This window comes from Phoca vitulina, unplaced genomic scaffold (assembly GCF_004348235.1).
Source record: "Phoca vitulina isolate PV1807 unplaced genomic scaffold, GSC_HSeal_1.0 scaffold94, whole genome shotgun sequence".
Lineage (NCBI taxonomy): Eukaryota > Metazoa > Chordata > Mammalia > Carnivora > Phocidae > Phoca > Phoca vitulina.
Window position 1 is genome coordinate 1,733,589 of NW_022589797.1, and position 22,090 is coordinate 1,755,678.

Genomic DNA, 22,090 nt, shown 5'->3' on the forward strand with positions numbered 1-22,090 from the left:
ATGCTCTCCCTCAGTGAGAAATTAAGGTGGCTCAATTGTCTTAAATGACTATCAGGAAGGAACACTTACCCATCCAGTTCTGCTGTTTCTATATATGTCAGACCGCAGGGCTCACTGCTAGAGAGTAATAGCATATCAGCCTGTGGTCAAAAAAGTCAGAGAAGATAAGGAAAGCAGGAAGGCAGACTTTTAATATTACAGTGTAACAAAAGCAGTTACCTCAGGAACAGATGTTCATCCTAAGAATTTTACAGATATTTGGTTTACTCTCTTTGTCTAGGACCCACTGCTGCTACCACACACAGCCCCTCCTGAAACTAGTCATACTTTATCTGTAGCTATGGTGAGAGGCAGACAAAAACAAGCTTCTTACCACAGGAGCTGTTAATCTCTGGATGCAAAGTGAGGCAGACAGAGGTCACCAAAAGCAGTGGCAGCAGAAGTGCTAACAGGGTTCCTTTGTACGCACTCAAGCCAAAAAAGAAAAAGCCACAGCCCAAAGAGGTACTCACCGTGACAGACTGATTATTTTTTAGTTTTATTATATCTCCCACTTGAATATTCATCCATTTGTCCTCCTTTATCCTGTAAGAAAATGAGCCTTGAATGCCTGCTCTGAGAATTTCCCCACAGTCCTGCTTTGACAATCAAGAAAAGAAATAAAAAGTGAAAGAAAAAAGCTGAGATTAAATCAAGACTTATAGGAGAACCAAACTGGTTTGTGATGCATGCTTGCTATAATCAAGAATGGGGCCCATTTTTCTTGACTTCAGGTTATAAGGGTTTTCTAAAACTCCATAAAGGCATATGTAGTCATACATGCACATTATTCTTTCACTAAAAGTAATATAGGCATATGGTAAAAAAATAATCCAAATAATAAAGAAGTATATAAAAGGAAAAATTCTCCTCTCTTCCCAGATTTTAGTTTTGCTTCTCAAGGTAGCAACTGTGAGTAACTTTTTATATTTCTTTCTAGAAAATATCAATCCAAATAAAACAACACATACATTTAAAAGTTACACACTAGATAGATAATTTGCTACACTTGCATTTTTCATGTAATAACATGTCTTGCAGAGCACTTACAGAAGATATGGCTCATTCTTTTTGATAGATAAAAATGCATTCTATCATACGGCTGCACCAATTTTATTTACTTATGTTAAAATTGGATTATTTTTTTAAAAAATTCAAGTTAGTTAACATATAGTGTATTATTAGTTTCAGGGTAGAGTTTAGTGATTCATCAGTTGCATATAATGCCCAGGGCTCATGACATCAAGTGCCCTCAAAATTGGATTATTTTTGACCCCTCAAATCCTCACTTCCCACAAAAGGCAGCTTGCAGTAAGAGCAGATTCTACAACAATACTGTGTTCTCTTCCTTTCTCTTTTTTGTATCTTAATTTCCCCAATTGCATACAGGCCATAAATCTTTCCTTTCTGATAAGGGACTAAGCAAGATATACACAGTGCCACGAGCATTTTGGAATTATGAGCTACCTCTTTGCAACAATTCTATTATGCTAAGCACCCAAAGAGCTGGTAAAGGGAAGGCATACCTGGATGCCATTGCTTGTTTCACCTTTGAATGAAGCCTTGTTATCTGTAGGCATGACATACATCATCACTTTGCCAGACACACAAAGGCATGGGTTTTCTCACGCCTTTTCTGGGAAGATAGCTTCTTTAAGAAGGGCCAAATTTCTTTTATCCACCCCCCCCCCAAAAAATTTCTTTTATATAAATCCACTCTTTCTTTTAGATAATTTTCTTCCAATTCCTGGGTTACATTTCTTTAAATCTTATTACAAATTCAATTTTCTCTGCCTGTTATTATTTTTTTAAAAGATTATTTATTTATTTTTCAGGGGAGAAGGGCAGAGGGAGAGGGAGAGAGATCTTAAGCACTCTCACAACCCTGAGACCGTGACCAGAACCAAACCAAGAGTTGGAGGCCCAACCAACTTCACCATCCCTCTTTGCTATAATACATTGCAATATAGCAAAAAATTTGCTATAATACTTTGCTTTGTTATAATACAAATGTAAGACTTTGTTATAAAACCACTATTTATATATCCTTGTATCTCCTTCCCTTGGTTTCAAGTGTCATTTCAATGCAGATAAAATCCAATACATTTACTAATTTTGTTATTAATTTTCAAATCTGCTTTATAGTACTGAAAGGGAGTAGCTATAAGACTTGGAGAAAAATATCTGAATGTCTGTTTTGCTTTGTTTTGATCCCGTGTTCACTTTTGCTAGTTCTCTCGCATTCTGTCTGCCATGATTTTCACCAGTAAATTTGGAAAGAAGGGCTACACCATTCTGGCTTTTCCTAAAGATTTAAAAGCTTATATTTTATTACATAGGAGCTGTCAAACTACTACCAATTTTTTCCTGGACATTATAACACTCATGTGTCCCAGATTTAGGAGAGGGGAAGATAGTCCCTTCTGACTTAAAATATTCAATCCTGTTATGCCATAAGCACATTTTGAATTTCCAGGCATTGCATTCTAACTTTTGGTTTAGAAAATATGATCCAAGAGCTAGAGAAGGCAGTGCTTTGACTCCAGAGGAGACCATTCACATTATATTCTCTGTTTTTTATGAGTGGTACCTCCTGGAGTTCTGTAACATACTGGTACTTTTTCTACTACAAACATTTAGAAATGCTAGATATGCTAAGGCAAACACTCTTTCAAAAGTAAAGATGTGCTTACCATGAAGTAAGGAGTCAGGAGGAAAAAAAAAAAGGTCTGAAATCCAGAACAGTCAGTATGCTCTAAAGCTGTTCTTGCTCTAAGTGAAGGAAGGAATTGCCAATCTTAATAATTAGTGACTTGAGTTTTAATTTAGCCCACTGAGGGACAGGACATGAAGCCTTAGGATCTTGAGAGGCAATGAGTTGGAACTAAGAACCCCTCATAAAGCCAGGACTCTGAAAGGGCAACACCATTAGGGAAAAGGTGGTCTAAAAAAAATTAACCCAGAGGCGTCTGGGTGTCTCAGTGGTTAAGCATCTGCCTTTAGCTTAGGTCATGATCCCAGGGTCCTGGGATTGAGCCCCATATCGGGCTCCCTGCTCAGCGGGAAGCCTGCTTCTCCCTCTCCCACTCCCCCTGCTTGTGTTCCCTCTCTCGCTGTGTCTCTATCTGTCAAATAAATAAATAAAATCTAAAAAAAAAAAAAATTAACCCACTGGCAAGAAAGTTTGTCTATCTTACTCTGGAGGGTTGGGGGTTAGACAGTAAAGAACTCTCCCTTAAGAATTTATAACCTTGTGAGGTATGGGATTCAAAGGTATAACTCCTCAAAATAGGTCTCAGTCGGTGATATCCTTGAGTTACCTGGCAGAAGCAAACACAAACCCCTCAAAAGGGATACAACCTCAACTCAGGGCATTTAGAATACTCATAAAGAAAATTCCACTAATGATGTGCTGGTAACCAAAATTATTGAGAAATGAAAATGACAGAAATCACAACTTGCAAAACAGGCAAACTTTATCAATAGTAGCTCTACTCAAAACCATGTGTTCTAGAAAAAGAAAGCCACTTTCTGGAATACAGACTATTTCAACAACCAGCTTCACTGAGTGTTAAATTAAACACTGGCTTACAAGATGTCCATCGGCAGATGAATGGATAAAGAAGAGGTGGTATATATATATACAATGGAATATTATGCAGCCATCAAAAGGAATGGGATCTTGCCATTTGCAACGACGTGGATGGAACTGGAGGGTATTATGCTGAGCGAAATAAGTCAAACAGAGAAAGACATGTATCATATGACCTCACTGATATGAGGAATTCTTAATCTCAGGAAACAAACTGAGGGTTGCTGGAGTGGGGGGTGGGGTGGGAGGGATGGGGTGACTGGGTGATGGACACTGGGGAGGGTATGTGTTCTGGTAAGCGCTGTGAATTGTGCAAGACTGTTGAATCTCAGATCTGTACCTCTGAAACAAATAATGCAATATATGTTAAGGAAAAAAAAAAAAGAAGATAGCAGGAGGGGAAGAATGAAGGGGGGGAAATCGGAGGGGTAGATGAACCATGAGAGACGATGGACTCTGAGAAACAAACTGAGGGTTCTAGAGGGGAGGGGGGTGGGAGGATGGGTTAGCCTGGTGATGGGTATTGAGGAGGGCACGTTCTGCATGGAGCACTGGGTGTTATGCACAAACAATGAATCATGGAACACTATATCTAAAACTAATGATGTAATGTATGGGGATTAACATAACAATAAAAAAATTAAAAACAAAAAACAAAAAAAACCCACTGGCTTATAAAGTCTAACCAGGGCCCTATTTTTGACCTCCCACCCTAAAACCACTCTATGACAAATTCTTTTCCAATAGCCTTTCAAAACCTAAGTGCTCAAACTACTTGAGGAGTTCATTTGACTAAATCCATTTGGTCAGTAATTCCCTAGCCTTGCAAATTTCTAATACACTGAGTTTTGTCTTTTCTTTTCTTTTTTTTCTTTCTTTCTTTTAAGTTTTCTTTTTAATCACAACTGACTTTTTTGGTGGTATCTTATGAGAGGCTTCAATAGACCAAAACACTTGAGGAAATAATCCACCATGAGTAAGAATCAGCAGTCACAATAAATAACAGGATTAGATGCCCAGGAACTTCACATAAAAGAATTATATGATTAAAATTACAGCTCCGGGAGGGGGGATTAGTTAGCCCGGTGATGGGTATTAAGGAGGGCACGTACTGCATGGAGCACCGGGTGTTATACGAAAACAATGGATCGTGGATCACTACATCAAAAACTAATGATGTATTGGGTGCCTGGGTGGCTCAGTTGGTTAAGCAACTGCCTTCGGCTCAGGTCATGATCCTGGAGTCCTGGGATCGAGTCCCGCATCGGGCTCCCTGCTCAGCGGGGAGTCTGCTTCTCCCTCTGACCCTCCCCCCTCTCATGCTCTCTCTATCTCATTCTCTCTCTCAAATAAATAAATAAAATCTTTAAAAAAACAAACAAACAAACAAACAAAAAACTAATGATGTATTGTATGGTGACTAACATAACATAATAAAATTAAAAATAAAATAAAATAAAATAAATAAATAAATAAAATTACAGCTCCTGGGGGTTCTGTAAGGCCACTGTGAACAAAGACTGGACTTCAATTTTTAATTCCTTCAGGTTTGTACTTATTAACAATCATGTTACTGCACACACTGGTCATTTTTTCTGTTTTACAATCTCTATTTGTTGAATTCTTCCCCATCCCTTAAGACCTAGCACAGACATTAGCTCTTCCAGAAAGTCTTCCTTGATTCCTTTAACCAGCTATGATTCCTCATTTTTATTAATTCCTATAATAATTTTTTGTATCTCGTATAATAGTCTCTATATTTTATTTTATATATGAATTACATCTGCCTCCCTATATTCCTGACAAAGGTAAATTGCTCAGATTTTGTATGGCATCATCAAATATAAACACAGACCCATTGACAACACTTTAGACAGCTATGACCAAACACCACAGCAATAGGTCAACACCAATACTTTATTTTATTATTATTTTTTTTTAAGCTAATACTTTCTTTAGATTGTTAACAAAAAGATGACCTGATCAAAGGTTATATAGTAGAATGGCCAATAAGCCACGCCAGAATCCACTGATGTTCTAAAGACACATATCTCCATGCTGACCACTGCATTAATAATAATCGCTTGTATGTCATAAATTGTTAATTACCTTAATATATATTATTTCATTTTCATTTTTGCAACATCCTCCAAGGTAGAGAATATTATCTTCCTTTACAGATAATATGAGGCCCAGAGAAGTCTGAGGTCACACAGCAAATTCAGGGTATGCTAGATCTAGAAATTCTTATGTTCAACCTTAGGTTCTTTTCACTGTTCTACCTTTCCAAAGTACCCAACACCATCAAGCTTTAGCAAAGACAACCCTCTCCCAGAGTTGGTCCTACCTAAACTGGTTTCCTTATGACTTACCTGCCATTCATCACCACCAGAACATAACGGTTGTTGACTTGATTGTCATTTTGGTGTCTTTTCTAAAATTACACAAGAAAATGTTCAGGAAAAAGGCATAGAGCAAATTGCATGTAGAAGGTTAGTATTCTGAAATACTACCCAATGTAGTTCTCCTTATTTATAATTTTCCTTTACCTCCCAAGCCTAACTACCATTAAAACCAGGGTAAGAGGCTGATTGTCTCAGAGAAGCTGGGAAAAGAGGTCAGAAAAAGAACCAAAAGAAAAGAAAGAGACAAAATCTTGGTTTTAAATATCAAAAGCCAAAGCCTGTGGGAATGAAAACAAACAACTTAGTCAAAGCCACAGAGGAGAGAATGAAAAATGATGGACAGGGCTAGAGTCCCTGTGAACACCTTGGTAGGAGCAGGGAAAGTTAAGAATTCTCAAGCCTATCCCCACCACAGTCAACACACAGAAGCTTCTACAGTAGATGCATTAAGGAAAGACAACAGAGGTCTTCTATTCAAAGACCAAATAGAAGGGGGACAAATACAGGGTATGTCCTGATGCTCACATGAATCTTCTATTTCCAGTTGAGATTTCTCCCTGGGAAAAAGGCAGGACTATGAAGAGGGCAGAGAGAATCTTGAATTTGTCAGCATGCTTATCCTAAAGAAACTAAGTTCTAACCCAGAAGTAACTGGGTTATCCTGAATTGGCAAATTTAGCTTTCAGCTCTCATTAAAAATGTTTGGGATGGTGGGGTGGTAGTTGTGAGACATACTGAGTTTAGTTATAGAGAAATAAAGTCAGATTTTTGCACATCCGAGTTTTGACTAAAATTTCAACCACTACATGGCTAATTATGGATTTAAAAGAGTTGCAGAGTTAAAAAGCTAGAGTAACATCAAGCTCAAAAACTTTGGTCTAAAAATCTATCCTGGCAAAATCAGAAGGACTCTCTTAGGGAAGCTGGAGGCAGGTCAACAGGTCTGACTTCCCAAATCCCACTAGCAGGCTTGGTACTGGGACCTCATTCTCACGGTTCTATGTCAGGCCTGCTGTAAGGAGCAAAGAGGATGCCAAGCAGCACTCACTGCGAGCCAGTTTCTCCCTCCAAGACCAGGAAAGGAGTTGGCCTCTGTTTATGTCCTAAGGTATTCTAAACCCAGGGGGTTCCTAGCTGTATATACCTTATGGAAGTGAAAGTTGGAATGGAAAATAGGGAGAGCTAGAGAGGAGAAGGGGAATGTGGAAAGGGGAGGCGAAAATTAGAACAGGACAAAGAGGGAGGAGAGGACAGAGGGAGGAAAGGAACAGGAATATAACAATGGGAGAAGGGGAATGGAGGAAGAAAGATGAGCACAAACTTGGAGAAAGCCAAGTGAATGAAGAAGTGAGAAAGCCAAGTGAAGGAAGAGGTGGGTTATTAAAAAGGGAGCTGGAAGAAAGCCTGGAAGAGGGCTAAATGGTGGCAGTGGAAGACAGAGAAAGGCCTTGCACTGTCCCTTTCTGGCCATGCATAGACCACCAATCTTGAGGCTAAGGGAATTACATTTTCTTCTGGGATGGATAAGGAAGCAAGGAAAGGAAACATCTCTTTCCATTCAGTGCTTCTTCCTCGCACTAGGTAATTCTGGGAAGTCTTTTTTGCCCCCCAACCAGACTAGGTACAGTGAAGGACTAGGAGCCCAGGAAGTCACTTCACCATGTCATCGATGGCATCCTTCACTGCTGTTATGGACAGCACCACCATCAGGGGTATCACAGTTGTGTACCATGCCAAGGAGGAGATCTGGGGAATCAACTGTGAGAGGGAAAAGGGAAAAACTTGGCTCAGAAAGCTTAAAGACAATATATTTCCTACCAGCAACCCCCCACATTTTTCACCTCCACAGGTTCATAATAAATTCAACTATCCTAGTTGCTTTCCACTGTTTTGGAAATATAACTAATATAAGTAAATATAGATGTTAATATAAGTAAACATCGCCAAGAAAGGATGAAAGAATAGGAGATGGTAAGTTGCCACCTATCTGTCCCAAACTCCACTACAATAGTCTTGATGGGCTATTTCTCCTCTGATGATGAAGGTTCTGGTGAGAGGTAGGGGGAACTGGGAGATAAGAGTGGACATTGGAAAACCACATCCCCTCTCTTATCCCTCAGCATAAGGGGAAATGAAACAATCTGTCCCTCTCTCCCCAATTTGGGCTGACCCTGCCCTGCTTCCTTGCCCTGTGCTGGTATTCTTATGTTCTAAACCATTCTCTTTCTCAGAATTCCTGCATGTTAACTTTCTGTCAGGGAGGCTGGGACAATGAATGAGAAATGGAGTTGTAGTTGTGGTTGGGGTGAAGAGTCTGTGACCTCCTGTGGTCAAGCTGAACTGTGGCCATGCAGACATGATGAGGGAGCTCCCCTTCCTTGGGATTCAGTGACCTTGTGTCCTTCCTTTTGCAGAGATTTGTTTCATCCCACCTAATCCTGACAACAGCTACTCTATAGGACTGGCCTGACACTCCCAGGCCATCCATTTGCCTGTTATCTAGAGAGACATTTCTCAGTTTAGGGAGGAGAAGGACTGATTACACAATCAGATCACAGAGATATTGATAAAATGCTCTGTGGAAAAGATCCCAAAAGTCAATACCTGTAGGAATAGCAAAATGAGGAAATATGCATTTGCAAGTCTCTGGAATTGTTCAAATAGGTTCAGGGGCAAGAAGTTAAAGACACTGTATCTTGAGGTCTTGATGGTATTGTTCTGTGAGTAAAAGAAAACAAGCACAATTAGAGGAACTAAAGACCCCACCTCCCAGTCTTAACAAAAAGCACCAAGACCACTCCTCAAAACAGGAAAAAGCCATAGTTCCTCCACCATGGGGTGAGGGGGAGGGAGGGAAGAAGTTTTTGTCTCCCACTTTTCTTGGAGACCTAGAGAATGCAAAGAATGCAAGGCTGATCAATATGGGACTTTTTTGAGGCATAGAATTCTTTGTTTATTGATGCTATTAATAATAATGTTAATAAAATCAACAATAAAAACTTACATTTATTGAATATTTACTACATGCAAGGCACTGTTCTAAGCATTTTATATGTAGCAGCTTATTTATTCCCCACAATAACTCTATGAGGAGAGGGCGATATGATCACTTTTTGAGGATGAGGAAATTGAGGCACTGAGGTTATTTGCCAAAGACCACAGAGTCAGTTGCAGAGTTGGGGCTGTGCTGTCCCCTGAGTCCCAGTTCACTTGTGTAGCTATCCAAGTGCCTTCTTTTCATGGAATCAGAGATCCTTCAGAGTCATCTTACCTCTCACCCACTAGTCCATCTCAGCCCTAAATAGTAGGCAAGTCTGCCATTTGTATTAGCTCTACTGCAGAGCTCTCAAATGAAGCTATTCTAAGCCTGGCAAATTCAGTTTGGTGTGCCTTTATATACTGCTTTCAATGCTGAAGGATGTCAGATGCCAAAAGCAAATTACTCTTTCAACCCTAGCCCACTGAAGGTTCCTACACTGGTCCCTGTCAGCATTGGGAAGTCATTTGCCTTTTAATTGTCTTGAGAGAGTCTGAATAGTTTTGGTTTACATCTGAGCTATGATTTTGCTGAGTGAAAATGGGAACTTGCTACCTCTTCAATCCTGATCTCAAGATGCTGACAGGATCATCTTACTTTCTACCTTGAGGTCTTCAATCATTTGACTTAAGATGTCAGAGCTTGAATATAAGATCTCAAGAAAAGCAAAAGAATAACAATTTAAACCAAACAATTTCCTCAGGACAGGGCTTCTCCCCTACCTTCTCCATGTAGAAGGCCAAAACAAGAGAAAAGACCCACATGCAGCCCTGGAGTATAGATATTGCTCAAGTTGAAGAATCTTGCCGGACTCTGCCTTGGGAAGGTATCAGAGACCTTCTCTTCGAAAACCAAAACCATTCAGTCCTAAGGCTAAAACTTGCCCAGGAGGGCTAGATAGGCTCTTCAGTCAAGATATGCTTGTCTATTTCCCTAGGGAAGAGAAGCTGGTCATAGAGCTTAGGAGTTTAGAGATCTAAGCTACAACTAAGATTTCCTGGGTGTTTTCTCTATGATTTTCTAGTTAATAATCAATCAAACACTATAGATTTCTCAAGGCTTGCTCTGTTCATAGCCCTGTTCTGGGCTATACTAGTAGGCTGAAAAAAATTAAACAAGATCTATCCCAGAGAAGCTCATAGGTCTGTCTTGAATGGAGTTCTAACTAAATGATCACTATTGGCCCTTCTAACCCTGAGAAAATGTTATTCTAACATAGAAATAGCTCTCTTTGATCATGAGATACTCTGAATTTCTCAGTGTCTAAGTCCAGATGGTTCTGAAACTTGGAACCAAAGACCTTTTCTGATCTTTAGCCTTACTGAAGCAGCAGGCCTTCACTACTGATTTTCCATTTGCTTTTATAACTAATTATCATATTTCAGGTTTCTACCCACTTGTTAGCATTTATTTAGCAAACAAAGACAAAAGCCTTGCTGATTCTATCTCAGGACAGAAATATCAGTACTTCTTTACTAACTTGGCAACCAGAGTGTTCTGTTCTACTCTTTTTTTTTTTTAAAGATTTTATTTATTTGAGAGAGAGAATGAGATAGAGAGAGAGAACATGAGAGGGGGGAGGGTCAGAGGGAGAAGCAGACTCCCCGCTGAGCAGGGAGCCCGATGCAGGGCTTGATCCCGGGACTCCAGGATCATGACCTGGGCCGAAGGCAGTCGCCCAACCAACTGAGCCACCCAGGTGCTCCCTGTTCTACTCTTAAACGTCAAACCAGAAGCAGTATCTAAAGAATGTAGAACATCTGCTTAACTATGAATTTCTTCAGTGTTTAGTTCTTTTTTGGCAGAGGTGATAAAATTTAAGCATGCTAGAGGTGATGGATTTTGGTTTGGGCTGTTTATTTATTTAGGTAGTGAAACCTGACTGTTGGCTCAATGAAGGAATAGAGGAGAACATAAGGCCAAGGCCATAATGGGATTCAGAAGTTAGAGGTTGGGAAGAAGAAAAGGAGTAGGACTGGAAAAGAGTAGAGAATAGGAGAAAAATCAGCCATGGGCCATGGAAATGAAATGGTTGTTAGATACATAAGAAAAGGTATTTATTCAGCATATATTTATCAAATGCAGTTTATGTGCCAAATATTGTGATGTAAACTGTGGATACAGAGCTGAAAGAGACTTGTACTCTTTCTTCAAGAGGCAATGGTTTCTTGCAGAAAGAGAGCTAACATTATTCACAACTATATCTAACTCCCAAAACCACCATGTAAGGTGAGTTAGGCCCTTTTTATAGATGAGGAAACTAAAGATCAGAGAGGTTAAAAAACATGCCTAAAGACGCAAAGTTAGTAAGGAGTAGAGCTGTGCTCAAACTCAGGTCTGTTTGATGTCAAAACCTAGTTTTATTGCATTATAGTGCCTCTCATACATGTCTAGAAGATAGAAAGGGGGAAGAAAATCTGCTTGCATGGCCACATCCTGAACACTGTTACTGTCCAGAACCTAACTCAGAAATCATAAACTAATGTCCTCCAGAGACTACAAATATGTATGGCTATATATGTATTTATATGCCTATAGCTATAGATAGATAGATAGATAGACAGATAGATAGATAGATACAGCTGCACATACACAAAATAACATGTATAAAAACATTGCTTGTAACTGTAAGTGACTGGAAACAACCCAAATGTCAATTTTAAGAAACTGGTTACATAAATTATGCTAAATATACATAGGAAATACTATGCAGGTAAAAAAAGAAAAGAAGGAAAAAGCTATTATGAAAACATCTCCAGGACATATTTTTAAAGTTCAGAACAGTTTAAGAAAGTGGCTTTGCTTTATTTACACAAAGAAGCACTGATGAATATACAAGAAAGTAACAAGAGTAATTCCCTATAGGGAGCAGAGGTTGGCAAGGATGGGTGCTGGAGTATGAATTTTAAATATATATCTTTTTATGAGTTATTAATAAATAAGTGAAAAATGAACAATCTAATAGAAAATGGGCAAAGAGGTATTTTCCATAAAAAGAAATACAAAAGGTTAATTAACATGAAAAGATTATTGAACTCACTTGAAATTAAGGAAAGATAGATAACAAAATACCATTTTTCATTCAAGAGCCTGGCAAAGAGGAAAAAGATTGATAATACCTAGTCTGGCAGCAATATGGAAAAAATAGTAGTCTCTACTGTAGGTAGAAATATAAATGGATATAATCTTTTTAGACGGAAGTCTGGCAATATGCATTACAATTTTTAACGTGTTTTCCCTTTGACCCAACCAATTCACTTCTAGGAAATTCTCATAAGATATATTCACACAAGGGGCACCTTGGTAGCTCAGTTGGTTAAGCGTCCGGCTCTTGATTTCTGCTCAGGTCATGATCTCAGGGTCCTGAGATAGAACCCTGCGTTGGGTTCCCTGCCCAGCAGGGAGTCTGCTTCACCCCCACCCCCCGCCCCCTCCTCCCACTCTTGCACTCTTTCTCTCTCTCTCTAAAATAAAAATATCTTTTAAAAAAAGATATATTCACACAAATGTGATAAAATTTATGATTAATGGTGTTCATTCAGAACCATTTATCATAGCAAAACACTGGAGACTATTTATTTTTTTGGAGGGGGCACCTGGATATGAATGGAAGCATTTTATTTTTTATTAAGGTTTATTTATTTATTTTAGAGAGAGAGTGTGTGTGTGCGTGTGTGAGCCAGGGGAGGGGCAGAGAGGGAGGGAGAGAGAAAATCTCAAGCAGACTCTGCCCTGATGTGGAAATCAACCTCATGACACCAAGATCATGACCTGAGCCAAAACCAAAAGTCGGACACTTAACTGACTGAGGCACCCAGGCACCCCTGAATGGACACAATTTAAATGTTCATCAATAGGAGACTAGTAAAATAAATTAAGGTATATTGAAAACAGTGGAAAACCGTGCCACTGTTAGAGCTGTATGTATTGTCACAGATGTCGAAGTGGAAAAATAATTGTTGGACTATGACTTCATTTGTGCAAGAAAAAGCTACAGTATCTCTTTTCCAGAAGTTATATATGAAACCCAAAATCTGAGATATATTCTCTCCTGAGCCTAGGTCACTAGAATTAATTTTGGTTTCTGAGCCCTCACTATACCAGCCCTCATTGTATAGGAGCTTGAAAGAAAGTAGAACCTATGTTGTAGGATCTACATCTACAATGAATTCCTGCCCTCCTCACAAAGGGGAATATTAGAGGAGAATAATAGCCTCTTTCTGAAGTAACTAGAGGCCTAATACTCACAGGATACCCAAATGTAGAGTTGAGTTCTCTGCTGTTGGCTTGCAGATATCTCACTTGTTCTGAAAAAGAGGAGAGAAATGATGAGAAGGATAACCCTCTATAGATCAGCCTGGGATGCTGGCTGCTAGTGAAGAGTTCACTAGATCTTCACACTTTCTCACTGAGGAGTATTATGTCTACAAATGGGATTTTTGTCTCTATTCAAAGAATCAAGACCATAAAAATGGAAATCCTCAAGCGTTAAAGCTTTCTGGAGGCAAAAGGGCTAGAAACTTTTTTTTTTTAGTATCTTATTTATTTATTTGACAGAGAGAGACACAGCGAGAGAAGGAACACAAGCAGGGGGAGTGGGAGAGGGAGAAGCAGGCTTCCCACCGAGCAGGGAGCCCAATGCAGGGCTCTGCAGACACTTAACGACTAGCCACCCAGGCGCCCCAGGACAAGAAACTTTTGAGGAGTTTTGTATCATGAATGCCTCTTAGTAATCCTAGATTATGTCTCCACAGCCAACAGGATGGGTGTACCAACATTACTGCTAAACACACAACCCCAGCCCTCTCCAGTTAGTCAATCCCAGCACCTTATTTTAAGGTATCTGAGGGTCTTGCCAAGGCAGCTTTTCCTAAACTTGCTTAATGAAATTTAAACCAATAAATCATTATTAGGCATCTATTGTACAAAGGCTAGTGTGTTTGATCTTGTGGGGGGATTAAAAAGATGAATAAGACACAGTCCCTGACTTCAAGGGACCTGAAGTTTAGTAGTAGTGAGCCTGATAACTATAACACATGACAAAACCATCACATCAAAGCACATAGGTGTTATGAACTGTTACAAATAGTGAGCCCATTATTGTGTTATGAAAAATATTTTTTTGTGTGTATTTATATTTTATATTTTTATTTTTTAAAACATTTTTAAATTTAAATACATTTAACATATAATGTATGATTGGTTTCAGAGGTACAGGCCTATGATTCATCAGTTTTATATAATACCTAGTGCTCATTACATCACATGCACTCCTTAATGTCCATCACCCAGTTACCCCATCCCTCCACCCCACCCTCCCCTCCAGCAACTCTGTTTGTTTCCTATGACTGAGAGTCTCTTATGGTTTGTCTCCCTCTCTGGTTTCATCTTGTTTTATTTTTTCCTCTCTTCCCCTATGATCCTCTGTTTTGTTTCTTAAATTCCACATGACTTATTTCACTTGGCCTAATGCCCTCTAGTTCCATCCCCGTCATTGCAAATGGCAAGATTTCATTTTTTTGATGGCTGTGTAATATTCCATTATATGCATATACCACAGCTTCTTTATCCACTCATCTGTCAATGGACATCTGGGCTCTTTCCATAGTTTGGCTATTGTGGACATTGCTGCTATAAACATTGGGGTGCAGGTGCCCCTTTGGGTCCCGATATTTATATCCTTTGGATAAATACCTAGTAGTGCAATTCCTGGGTCGGAGGTTAGTTTACTTTTAACTTTTTGAGGAACCTCCATACTGTTTTCCAGAGTGGATGCACCAGCTTGCATTCCTACCAACAGTGTGAGAGGGTTCCCCTTTCTCCACATCCTTGCCAATATTCTTTGTTTCCTGAGTTATTAATTTTAGCCATTCTGACCAGTGTGAGGTTGTATCTCATCGTGGTTTTGATTTGTATTTCCCTGATGCCGAATGATGTTGAGCATTTTTTCATGTTTCTTTTTTTTTTAGATTATTTATTTATTTATTTATTTATTTGACAGAGAGAGAGAGACACAGCAAGAGAGGGAACACAAGCAGGGAGAGTGGGAGAGGGAGAAGCAGGTTTCCTGCTGAGCAGGGAGCCTGATGCAGGACTCGATCCCAGGACATCGGGATCATGACCTGAGCCGAAGGCAGATGCTTAACGACTGAGCCACCCAGGTGCCCCATTTTTTCGTGTTTCTATTGTCTTCTTTGGAGAAATGTCTGTTCATGTCTTCTGCCAATTTCTTAACTGGATTTTTTTGTTTTTTGGGTGTTGAGTTTGATAAGTTCTTTATAGATTTGGATACTAGCCCTTTATCTGACAAGTCATTTGCAAATATCTTCTCCCATCTTACAGGCTGCCTTTTAGTTTTGTTGACTGTGCAAAACTTTTTGCTGTGCAAAAAGTTTTTTATCCTGATGAAGTTGCAATAGTTCCTTTTTGCTTTTTTTCCCTTGCCTTTGGAGACGTGTCTATCAAGGAGTTGATGTGGCCGAGGTCACAGAAGTTGCTGCCTGTGTTCTCCAACAGGATTTGATGGTTTCCTGTCTCACATTTAGCGCTGATCATCCATTTTGAGTCTGTTTTTGTGTGTGGTGTAAGGAAAAGATCCTGTTTCATTCTTCTGCATGTGGCTGTCCCATTTTCCCCAACACCATTTGTTGAAGAGACTTTTTTCCATTGGATATTCTTTACTGCTTTGTCGAAGATTAGTTGACCATAGAGTTGAGGGTCCATTTCTGGGCTCTCTATTCTGTTCCATTGATCTATGTGTCTGTTTTTGTGCCAGTACCATACTGTCTTGATGATGACAGCTTTGTAATAGACCTTGATGTCTGGAATTGTGATGTCTCCAGGTTTGGTTTTCCTTTTCAACAATCCTTTGGCTATTCAGGGTCTTTTCTGGTTCCAAACAAATTTTAGGATTGTTTGTTCCAGCTCTGTGAAAAATGCTGATGGTATTTTGACAGGGATTGCACTGAATGTACAGATTGCTTTGGGTAGCATAGACATTTTAACAATATTTGTTCTTCCTATCCATGAGTTTTTCCATTTCTTTGTGTCTTCCTTAATTTCTTTCTTAAGCGTTCTATAGTTTTCAGAGTACAAATCCTTTACCTCTTTGGTTAGGTTTATTCCTAGGTATCGTATGGTTTTTGGTGCAATTGTAAATGGGGTCGATCCCTTGATTTCTCTTTCTTCTGTCTCGTTAGCATATAGAAATGCAACTGACTTCTGTGCATTGATTTTATATCCTGTGACTTTGCTGAATTCCTGTATCAGTTCTAGCAAATTTTTGGTGGCGTCTTTTGGGTTTTCTACATAGAGTATCATGTCATCTGCAAAGCATGAAAATTTGACCTCTTCTTTGCCTATTTGGATGTCTTTTATTTCTTTTGGTTGTCTGATTGCTGAGGCTACAATTTCCAGTATTTGTTGAAATACAGTGGGGAGAGTGGACATCCCTGTTGTGTTCCTGATCTTGGGGGAAAAGGTCTCAGTTTTCCCCCATTAAGGATGATATTTGGTGTGGGTCTTTCGTATATGGCTTTTATGATATTGAAGTATGTTCCCTCTACTTCTGCACAATGGTGAGTTTTTATCAAGAAAGGATGTTTATTTTGTCAAATGCATTTTCTGCATCTATTGAGAGGATTATATGGCTCTTGTCCTTCCTTTTATTAATGTGGCATTTCATAGTGATTGATTGCAAATGTTGAACCACCCCTGTAGCCCAGGAATAAATCCTGCTTGGTCATGGTGAATAATCCTTTTAATGTACTGTTGGATCCTATTAGCTAGTATCTTGGTAAGACTTTTTGCATCCATGTTTATCAGGGATATTGGTCTGTAATTCTCCTTTTTAGTGGGGTCTTTTTCTGGTTTTGGGATCACGATAATGCTGGCCTCACAGAATGAGTTTGGAAGTTTTCTTTCCATTTCTATTTTCTGGAACAGTTTCAGAAGAATAGGTATTAATTCTTCTTTAAATGTTTGGTAGAATTCCTCTGGGAAGGCCTGGGAGTCTGGCCCTGGACTCTTGTTTGTTGAGAGATTTTTGATTACTGATTCAATTTCTTTGCTGGTTATGGGTCTGTTCAGCTTTTTTACTTCCTCCTGTTTCAGTTTTGGTAGTTTATATGTTTCTAGGGATTTATCCATTCTTCCAGATTGGCAGATAGTTGCTCATAATATGTTCTTATAATTGTTTGTATATCTTCAGTGTAGGTTGTGATCTCTCCTCTTTCATTCATGATTTTATTTATTTGGGTCCTTTCTTTGTTCTTTTTGATAAATCTGACAAGGGGTTTATTAATTATTAAATTATTAATTATTTCAAAGAACCAACTCCTAGTTTCATTGATCTGTTCTACTGTTCTTTTTATTTCTATATCATTGGTTTCTGCTCTAATCTTTATCATTTTTCTTCTCCTGCTGGATTTAGGCTTTATTTGCTGTTCTTTCTCCAGCTCCTTTAGGGGTAATTTAGGTTGTGTATTTGAGACTTTTCTTGTTTCTTGAGGAAGGCTTGTCTTGCTATATACTTCCCTCTTAGGACTGCCTTTGCTGCATCCCAAAGGTTTTGAACAGTTGTGTTTTCATTTTCATTTGTTTCCATGTATTTTTATTTTTTTATTTTTTATTTTTTTAAAGATTTTATTTATTTATTTGAGAGAGAGAGAATGAGAGAGAGCAAGTACATGAGAGGGGGGAGGGTCAGAGGGAGAAGCAGACTCCCCGCTGAGCAGGGAGCCCGATGCGGGACTCGATCCAGGGACTCCAGGATCATGACCTGAGCCGAAGGCAGTCGCTTAACCAACTGAGCCACCCAGGCGCCCCTATTTTTTTAATTTTTAAAAAAGATTGTATTTATTTATTTGACAGAGAGAGAGAGAACACAAGCAGGGGGAGCAGCAGGCAAGGGAGACGGAGAAGCAGGCTCCCTGCTGAGCAAGGAGTCCAATGTGGAGCTTGATACCAGGACCCTGGGATCATGACCTGAGCCGAAGGCAGCCGCTTAACCGACTGAGGCACCCAGGCATCCATGTATTTTTAAAATTCTTTAATTTCCTAGTTGACCCATTCATTCTTTAGTAGGATTTTCTTTAACCTCCACGTATTTGTAATCCTTCCCAATTTTTTCTTGTGGTTGACTTCAAGTTTTATAGCACTGTGGTCTGAAAATATGCATGGTATGATCTCAATCTTTCTGTACAAGTTGAGACCTGATTTGTGACCTAGTATGTGATCTAATCTGGAAAATGTTCCACGTGCATTTGAGAAGAATGTGTATTCTGCTGTTTTAGTATGAAATGCTTTGAATATATCTGTTAAGTCCATCTGGTCCAGTGTGTCATTCAAAGCCCCTGTTTCCCTGTTGATCTTCTGCTTAGATGACCTGTTCATTGCTGTGAGTGGAGTATAAAAGTCCCCTACTATTATTGTATTATTATCAATGAGTTTCTTTAATTTTGTTATGAATTGGTTTATATATTTGGCTGCTCTCAAGTTAGGGGCATAAATATTTACAATTGTTAGAGCTTCTTGTTGGATAGACCGTTTTATTATGATATAGTGTCCTTCTTCATCTCTTATTACAATCTTTGGTTTAAAATCTAGCTTGTCTGATATAAAGATGGCTACTCTAGCTTTCCTTTGATGTTCATTAACATGATAAATGGTTCTCCATGCCCTCACTTTCAATCTGGAGGTATCTTTGGGTCTAAAATGAGTCTCTTGTAGGCAGCACATCGATGGGTCTTCTTTTGTTTTGTTTTGTTTTGTTTTAATCTATTCTTACACCCTACGTCTTTTGATTGAAGCATTTAGTCCATTTACATTCAGAGTAATTACTGAAAGATATGAATTTAGTGCCATTGTATTCCCTGTAAAGTTGCTGTTCCTGTAGACAGTCTCTGTTCCTTTCTGGTCTTTGTTACTTTTGGGCTCTCTCTCCACTTAAAGGATCCTTTTTTATATATCTTGCAGGGTTGGTTTAGTGTTCACAAATTCCTTTAGTTTTTCTTTGTCCTGGAAACTCTTTCTCTCTCTCCTATTCTGAAAGACAGCCTTGCTGGATAAAGTATTCTTGGCTGCATATTTTTTCCATTTAGCAATTTGAATATATCATGCCAGTCCTTTCTGGCCTGCCAGGTCTCTGTAGACAGGTCTGCTGCCAGCCTTATGTGTCTACCCTTGTAGGTTAAGGATCTCTTGTCCTGAGCTGCTTTCAGGATTTTCTCTTCAACTTCAAAATTTGCAAGCTTCACTATAATATGTCAAGGTGTTAACTTATTTTTGTTGATGTTGAGGGGGGGGTTCTCTGTGCCTCCTGGACTTGAATGCCTGTTTCCTTCCCAGATTAGGGAAGTTCTCAGCTATAATTTCTTCAAATAAACCTTCTGCCCCTTTCTCCTGTTCATCATCTTCTGGGACACCTATAATATGGATGGATATTATTTTGCTTTATGGAATCACTGAGTTCTCTAAGTCTCCTTTGTGATCTAATAGTTTTCTTTCTTCTTTTCACCTTCCTTATTTTCCATCATTTTATCTTCTATATCACTGATTTGCTCTTCTGATTCATTCATCTTCACTTTTATGGCCTGCACTTGGGACTGCATCTTAGTAATAGCATTTTTAATTTTACCCTGACTAGATTTTAGTACTTTTATTTCTACAGTAAGGGATTCTCTAGTGTCTTTTCTATGCTTTTTTCAAGCCCAGCTAGTATCTTTATAATCATTGTTTTAAATTCTAGTTCAGACATCTTACTTATATCCATATTGATTAAATCCCTGGCAGTGAGTTCTACCTCCTGTTCTTTCTTTTGGGGTGAATTTCTCTGTCTCATAATTCTGTCCAGAAAAGAAGAAGGAGAAAAAACAACAACAGAAAAACAAAACAGAAAACTAGATCCTGGGTGTGTTTTGGTCTGCTTGTTAAAAGAAACTAGATCCCTCCCCCCTGCCCCCCAGGAGCTTTGTACTATCAGTTTGCTATCACTCAATAAACCTTGCTTTGCTGCCCACCAAAAGAAGAAAGAAAGAAAGAAAGAAAGAAAGAATCTAGATCCCAAAATAAGAAAGTAAAAAATAAAAAAATATGTTATATAAAAATAATTACAAAAGAATAAAAAAAAATTGAATAAATAACAAAATAACCAAAAAAAAAAAAAATACTGCAAGACTAAAGAATAGAAATACAAAGAATACCATATACTGTTTTCCCCAAGAGCTGAAGCTTTGCAGCCTTCTATGATCAGTAAACTTGGTGTGATCCAGTTGTTTGTGCTGGTCTTCTGGCGGAGGAGCCTGTTGCACTGATTCTCAGGTGGACTTGCCCTATTGAAAATGTACTTCCCTTGCACAGAGGCTTGGCTCAGTGTAAGAGGCTCCAGATTCCACTGTGTAGCACTCTTTTGCTCCCTGCAGGATTTCAGCACTGATGGGCAGGATGAATATGGTGGCGCCCTATTCTCTAGCCCTGAGCTGAAAATTTGCACCCCCCATTCTTCAGTGAGCCCTCACAGAAAAGCAATCACTCTTGTCTCCCTGGTTTCCGTCAGAACTCTGTGTTCACCTGACCTGTGACTGACTGTTTTTATCTCAGGCATGTGACTGAATTTCAAAACCCCAAATTTTATGGATTCCTGCAGTGCAGACTGGGGGAGGGAGGAGGGTCTCACCACCTTCTGCCTTTTGCTGGACCCCTCCCAGGAAAGTGGTTGCACGACCATGCAGCAGTTCACAGTTTATGGCAACATAGAGCAGAAAGCCAGCACCTAGACTTGCTGTTTTCAACCGGCTTCCCCACTCCTACGTCTGGGAATTCTGCCCCACTCAGGCACCCCCCATTCTTCTTCTGACCCTGGGGATCCTGAGACCATGCTGTCACACTTGGGATACTGCCCTGCTTCACCACCTAAGCACCTTTAAGCCAGGACGTCCCCCACTGTAGCAGATTTCTAAGAGTTCCAATTTTGCACTCCACTGTTTATAATACTTTGCAGTAGCCTCCATAAGCAGACTCCCTCCTCCCTGCCATATCCTCAGCTATATCACGACCCTGATTCAAGTCTCTGCACTTCCCACCTTCCAAAAGGTGATCGCTTTTCTACATGTTGATTTGCAGCATTTCTTTTCTCAGATCTCTGATTGATTTCTCAGGTGTTCAGAATGATTTGATAACTATCTAGCTGTGTTTGAGGGATGAGACTTAGGGTCCCCTACTCCTCGGCTATCTTAACTCCTCCTCTCCACTTTTTTTTTTTTTTTTTAAGAGATGGAGGTGGGGAGAGGATCTTAAGCAGGGTCTACACCTAGCATGGAGCCCAATGCTGGGCTTGATCTCACAACCCATGACCTGAGCTGATATCAAGAGTCAGATGCTTAACCAACTGGGCCAGCCAGGTGCCACTAAATCATGTAATTTTTTTTTTTTAAGATTTTATTTATTTATTTGATAGAGAATGAGAGACAGAGAGCATGAGAGGGAGGAGGGTCAGAGGGAGAAGCAGACTCCCTGCCGAGCAGGGAGCCCGATGCAGGACTCGATTCCGGGACTCCAGGATCATGACCTGAGCCGAAGGCAGTTGCTTAACCAACTGAGCCACCCAGGTGCCCCTAAATCATGTAATTTTTAATACAGGATAGTAAGTCTTCTTTTTAAAAGTCTTCTTGGCTCTTCTTGTTTATTTTCTCTTCTAGGTAAATTTCAGAATAATTTTGTCCAGCTTCCTCAAGATTGAGAGTCAGAGCTACCTCCCATGAGAGAAACAGTCAGGTCTGGGAAACTACATTGCATTTCTCAGGAGGATAAGATCATGGACTTTTTAAAAAAGTTTTAATTTTAATTCTAGTTAGTTAACATGCAGTGTTATATTAGTTTCAGGTGTACAATATAGTGATTAAACAATTCCATACATCACCCAATGCTCATCACAACAAGTATACTCCTTAATCCCCATCACCAATTTTACCCATATCCCTATCCACCTCCCCTCTGGTAACTATCAGTTTGTTCCCTATA

General features: G+C 39.4%; 1 protein-coding gene across 1 annotated transcript in view; it reads right to left on the reverse strand.

The window, feature by feature from the left end:
• The window catches only part of LOC116627127 (phospholipid-transporting ATPase FetA-like), a 104,978-nt gene that overhangs the window by 52,271 nt on the left and 30,617 nt on the right, over nucleotides 1-22,090 (reverse strand). The window contains exons 5-11 of the mRNA XM_032396807.1: nucleotides 16,421-16,443; nucleotides 13,322-13,380; nucleotides 8,641-8,754; nucleotides 7,696-7,794; nucleotides 6,004-6,065; nucleotides 513-585; nucleotides 70-140 (exon numbers count right to left, since the gene is read on the reverse strand). Of these exons, the coding sequence (XP_032252698.1) occupies nucleotides 70-140; nucleotides 513-585; nucleotides 6,004-6,065; nucleotides 7,696-7,794; nucleotides 8,641-8,754; nucleotides 13,322-13,380; nucleotides 16,421-16,443 (501 nt within the window). The remainder of the gene's footprint in view (nucleotides 1-69; nucleotides 141-512; nucleotides 586-6,003; nucleotides 6,066-7,695; nucleotides 7,795-8,640; nucleotides 8,755-13,321; nucleotides 13,381-16,420; nucleotides 16,444-22,090) is intronic.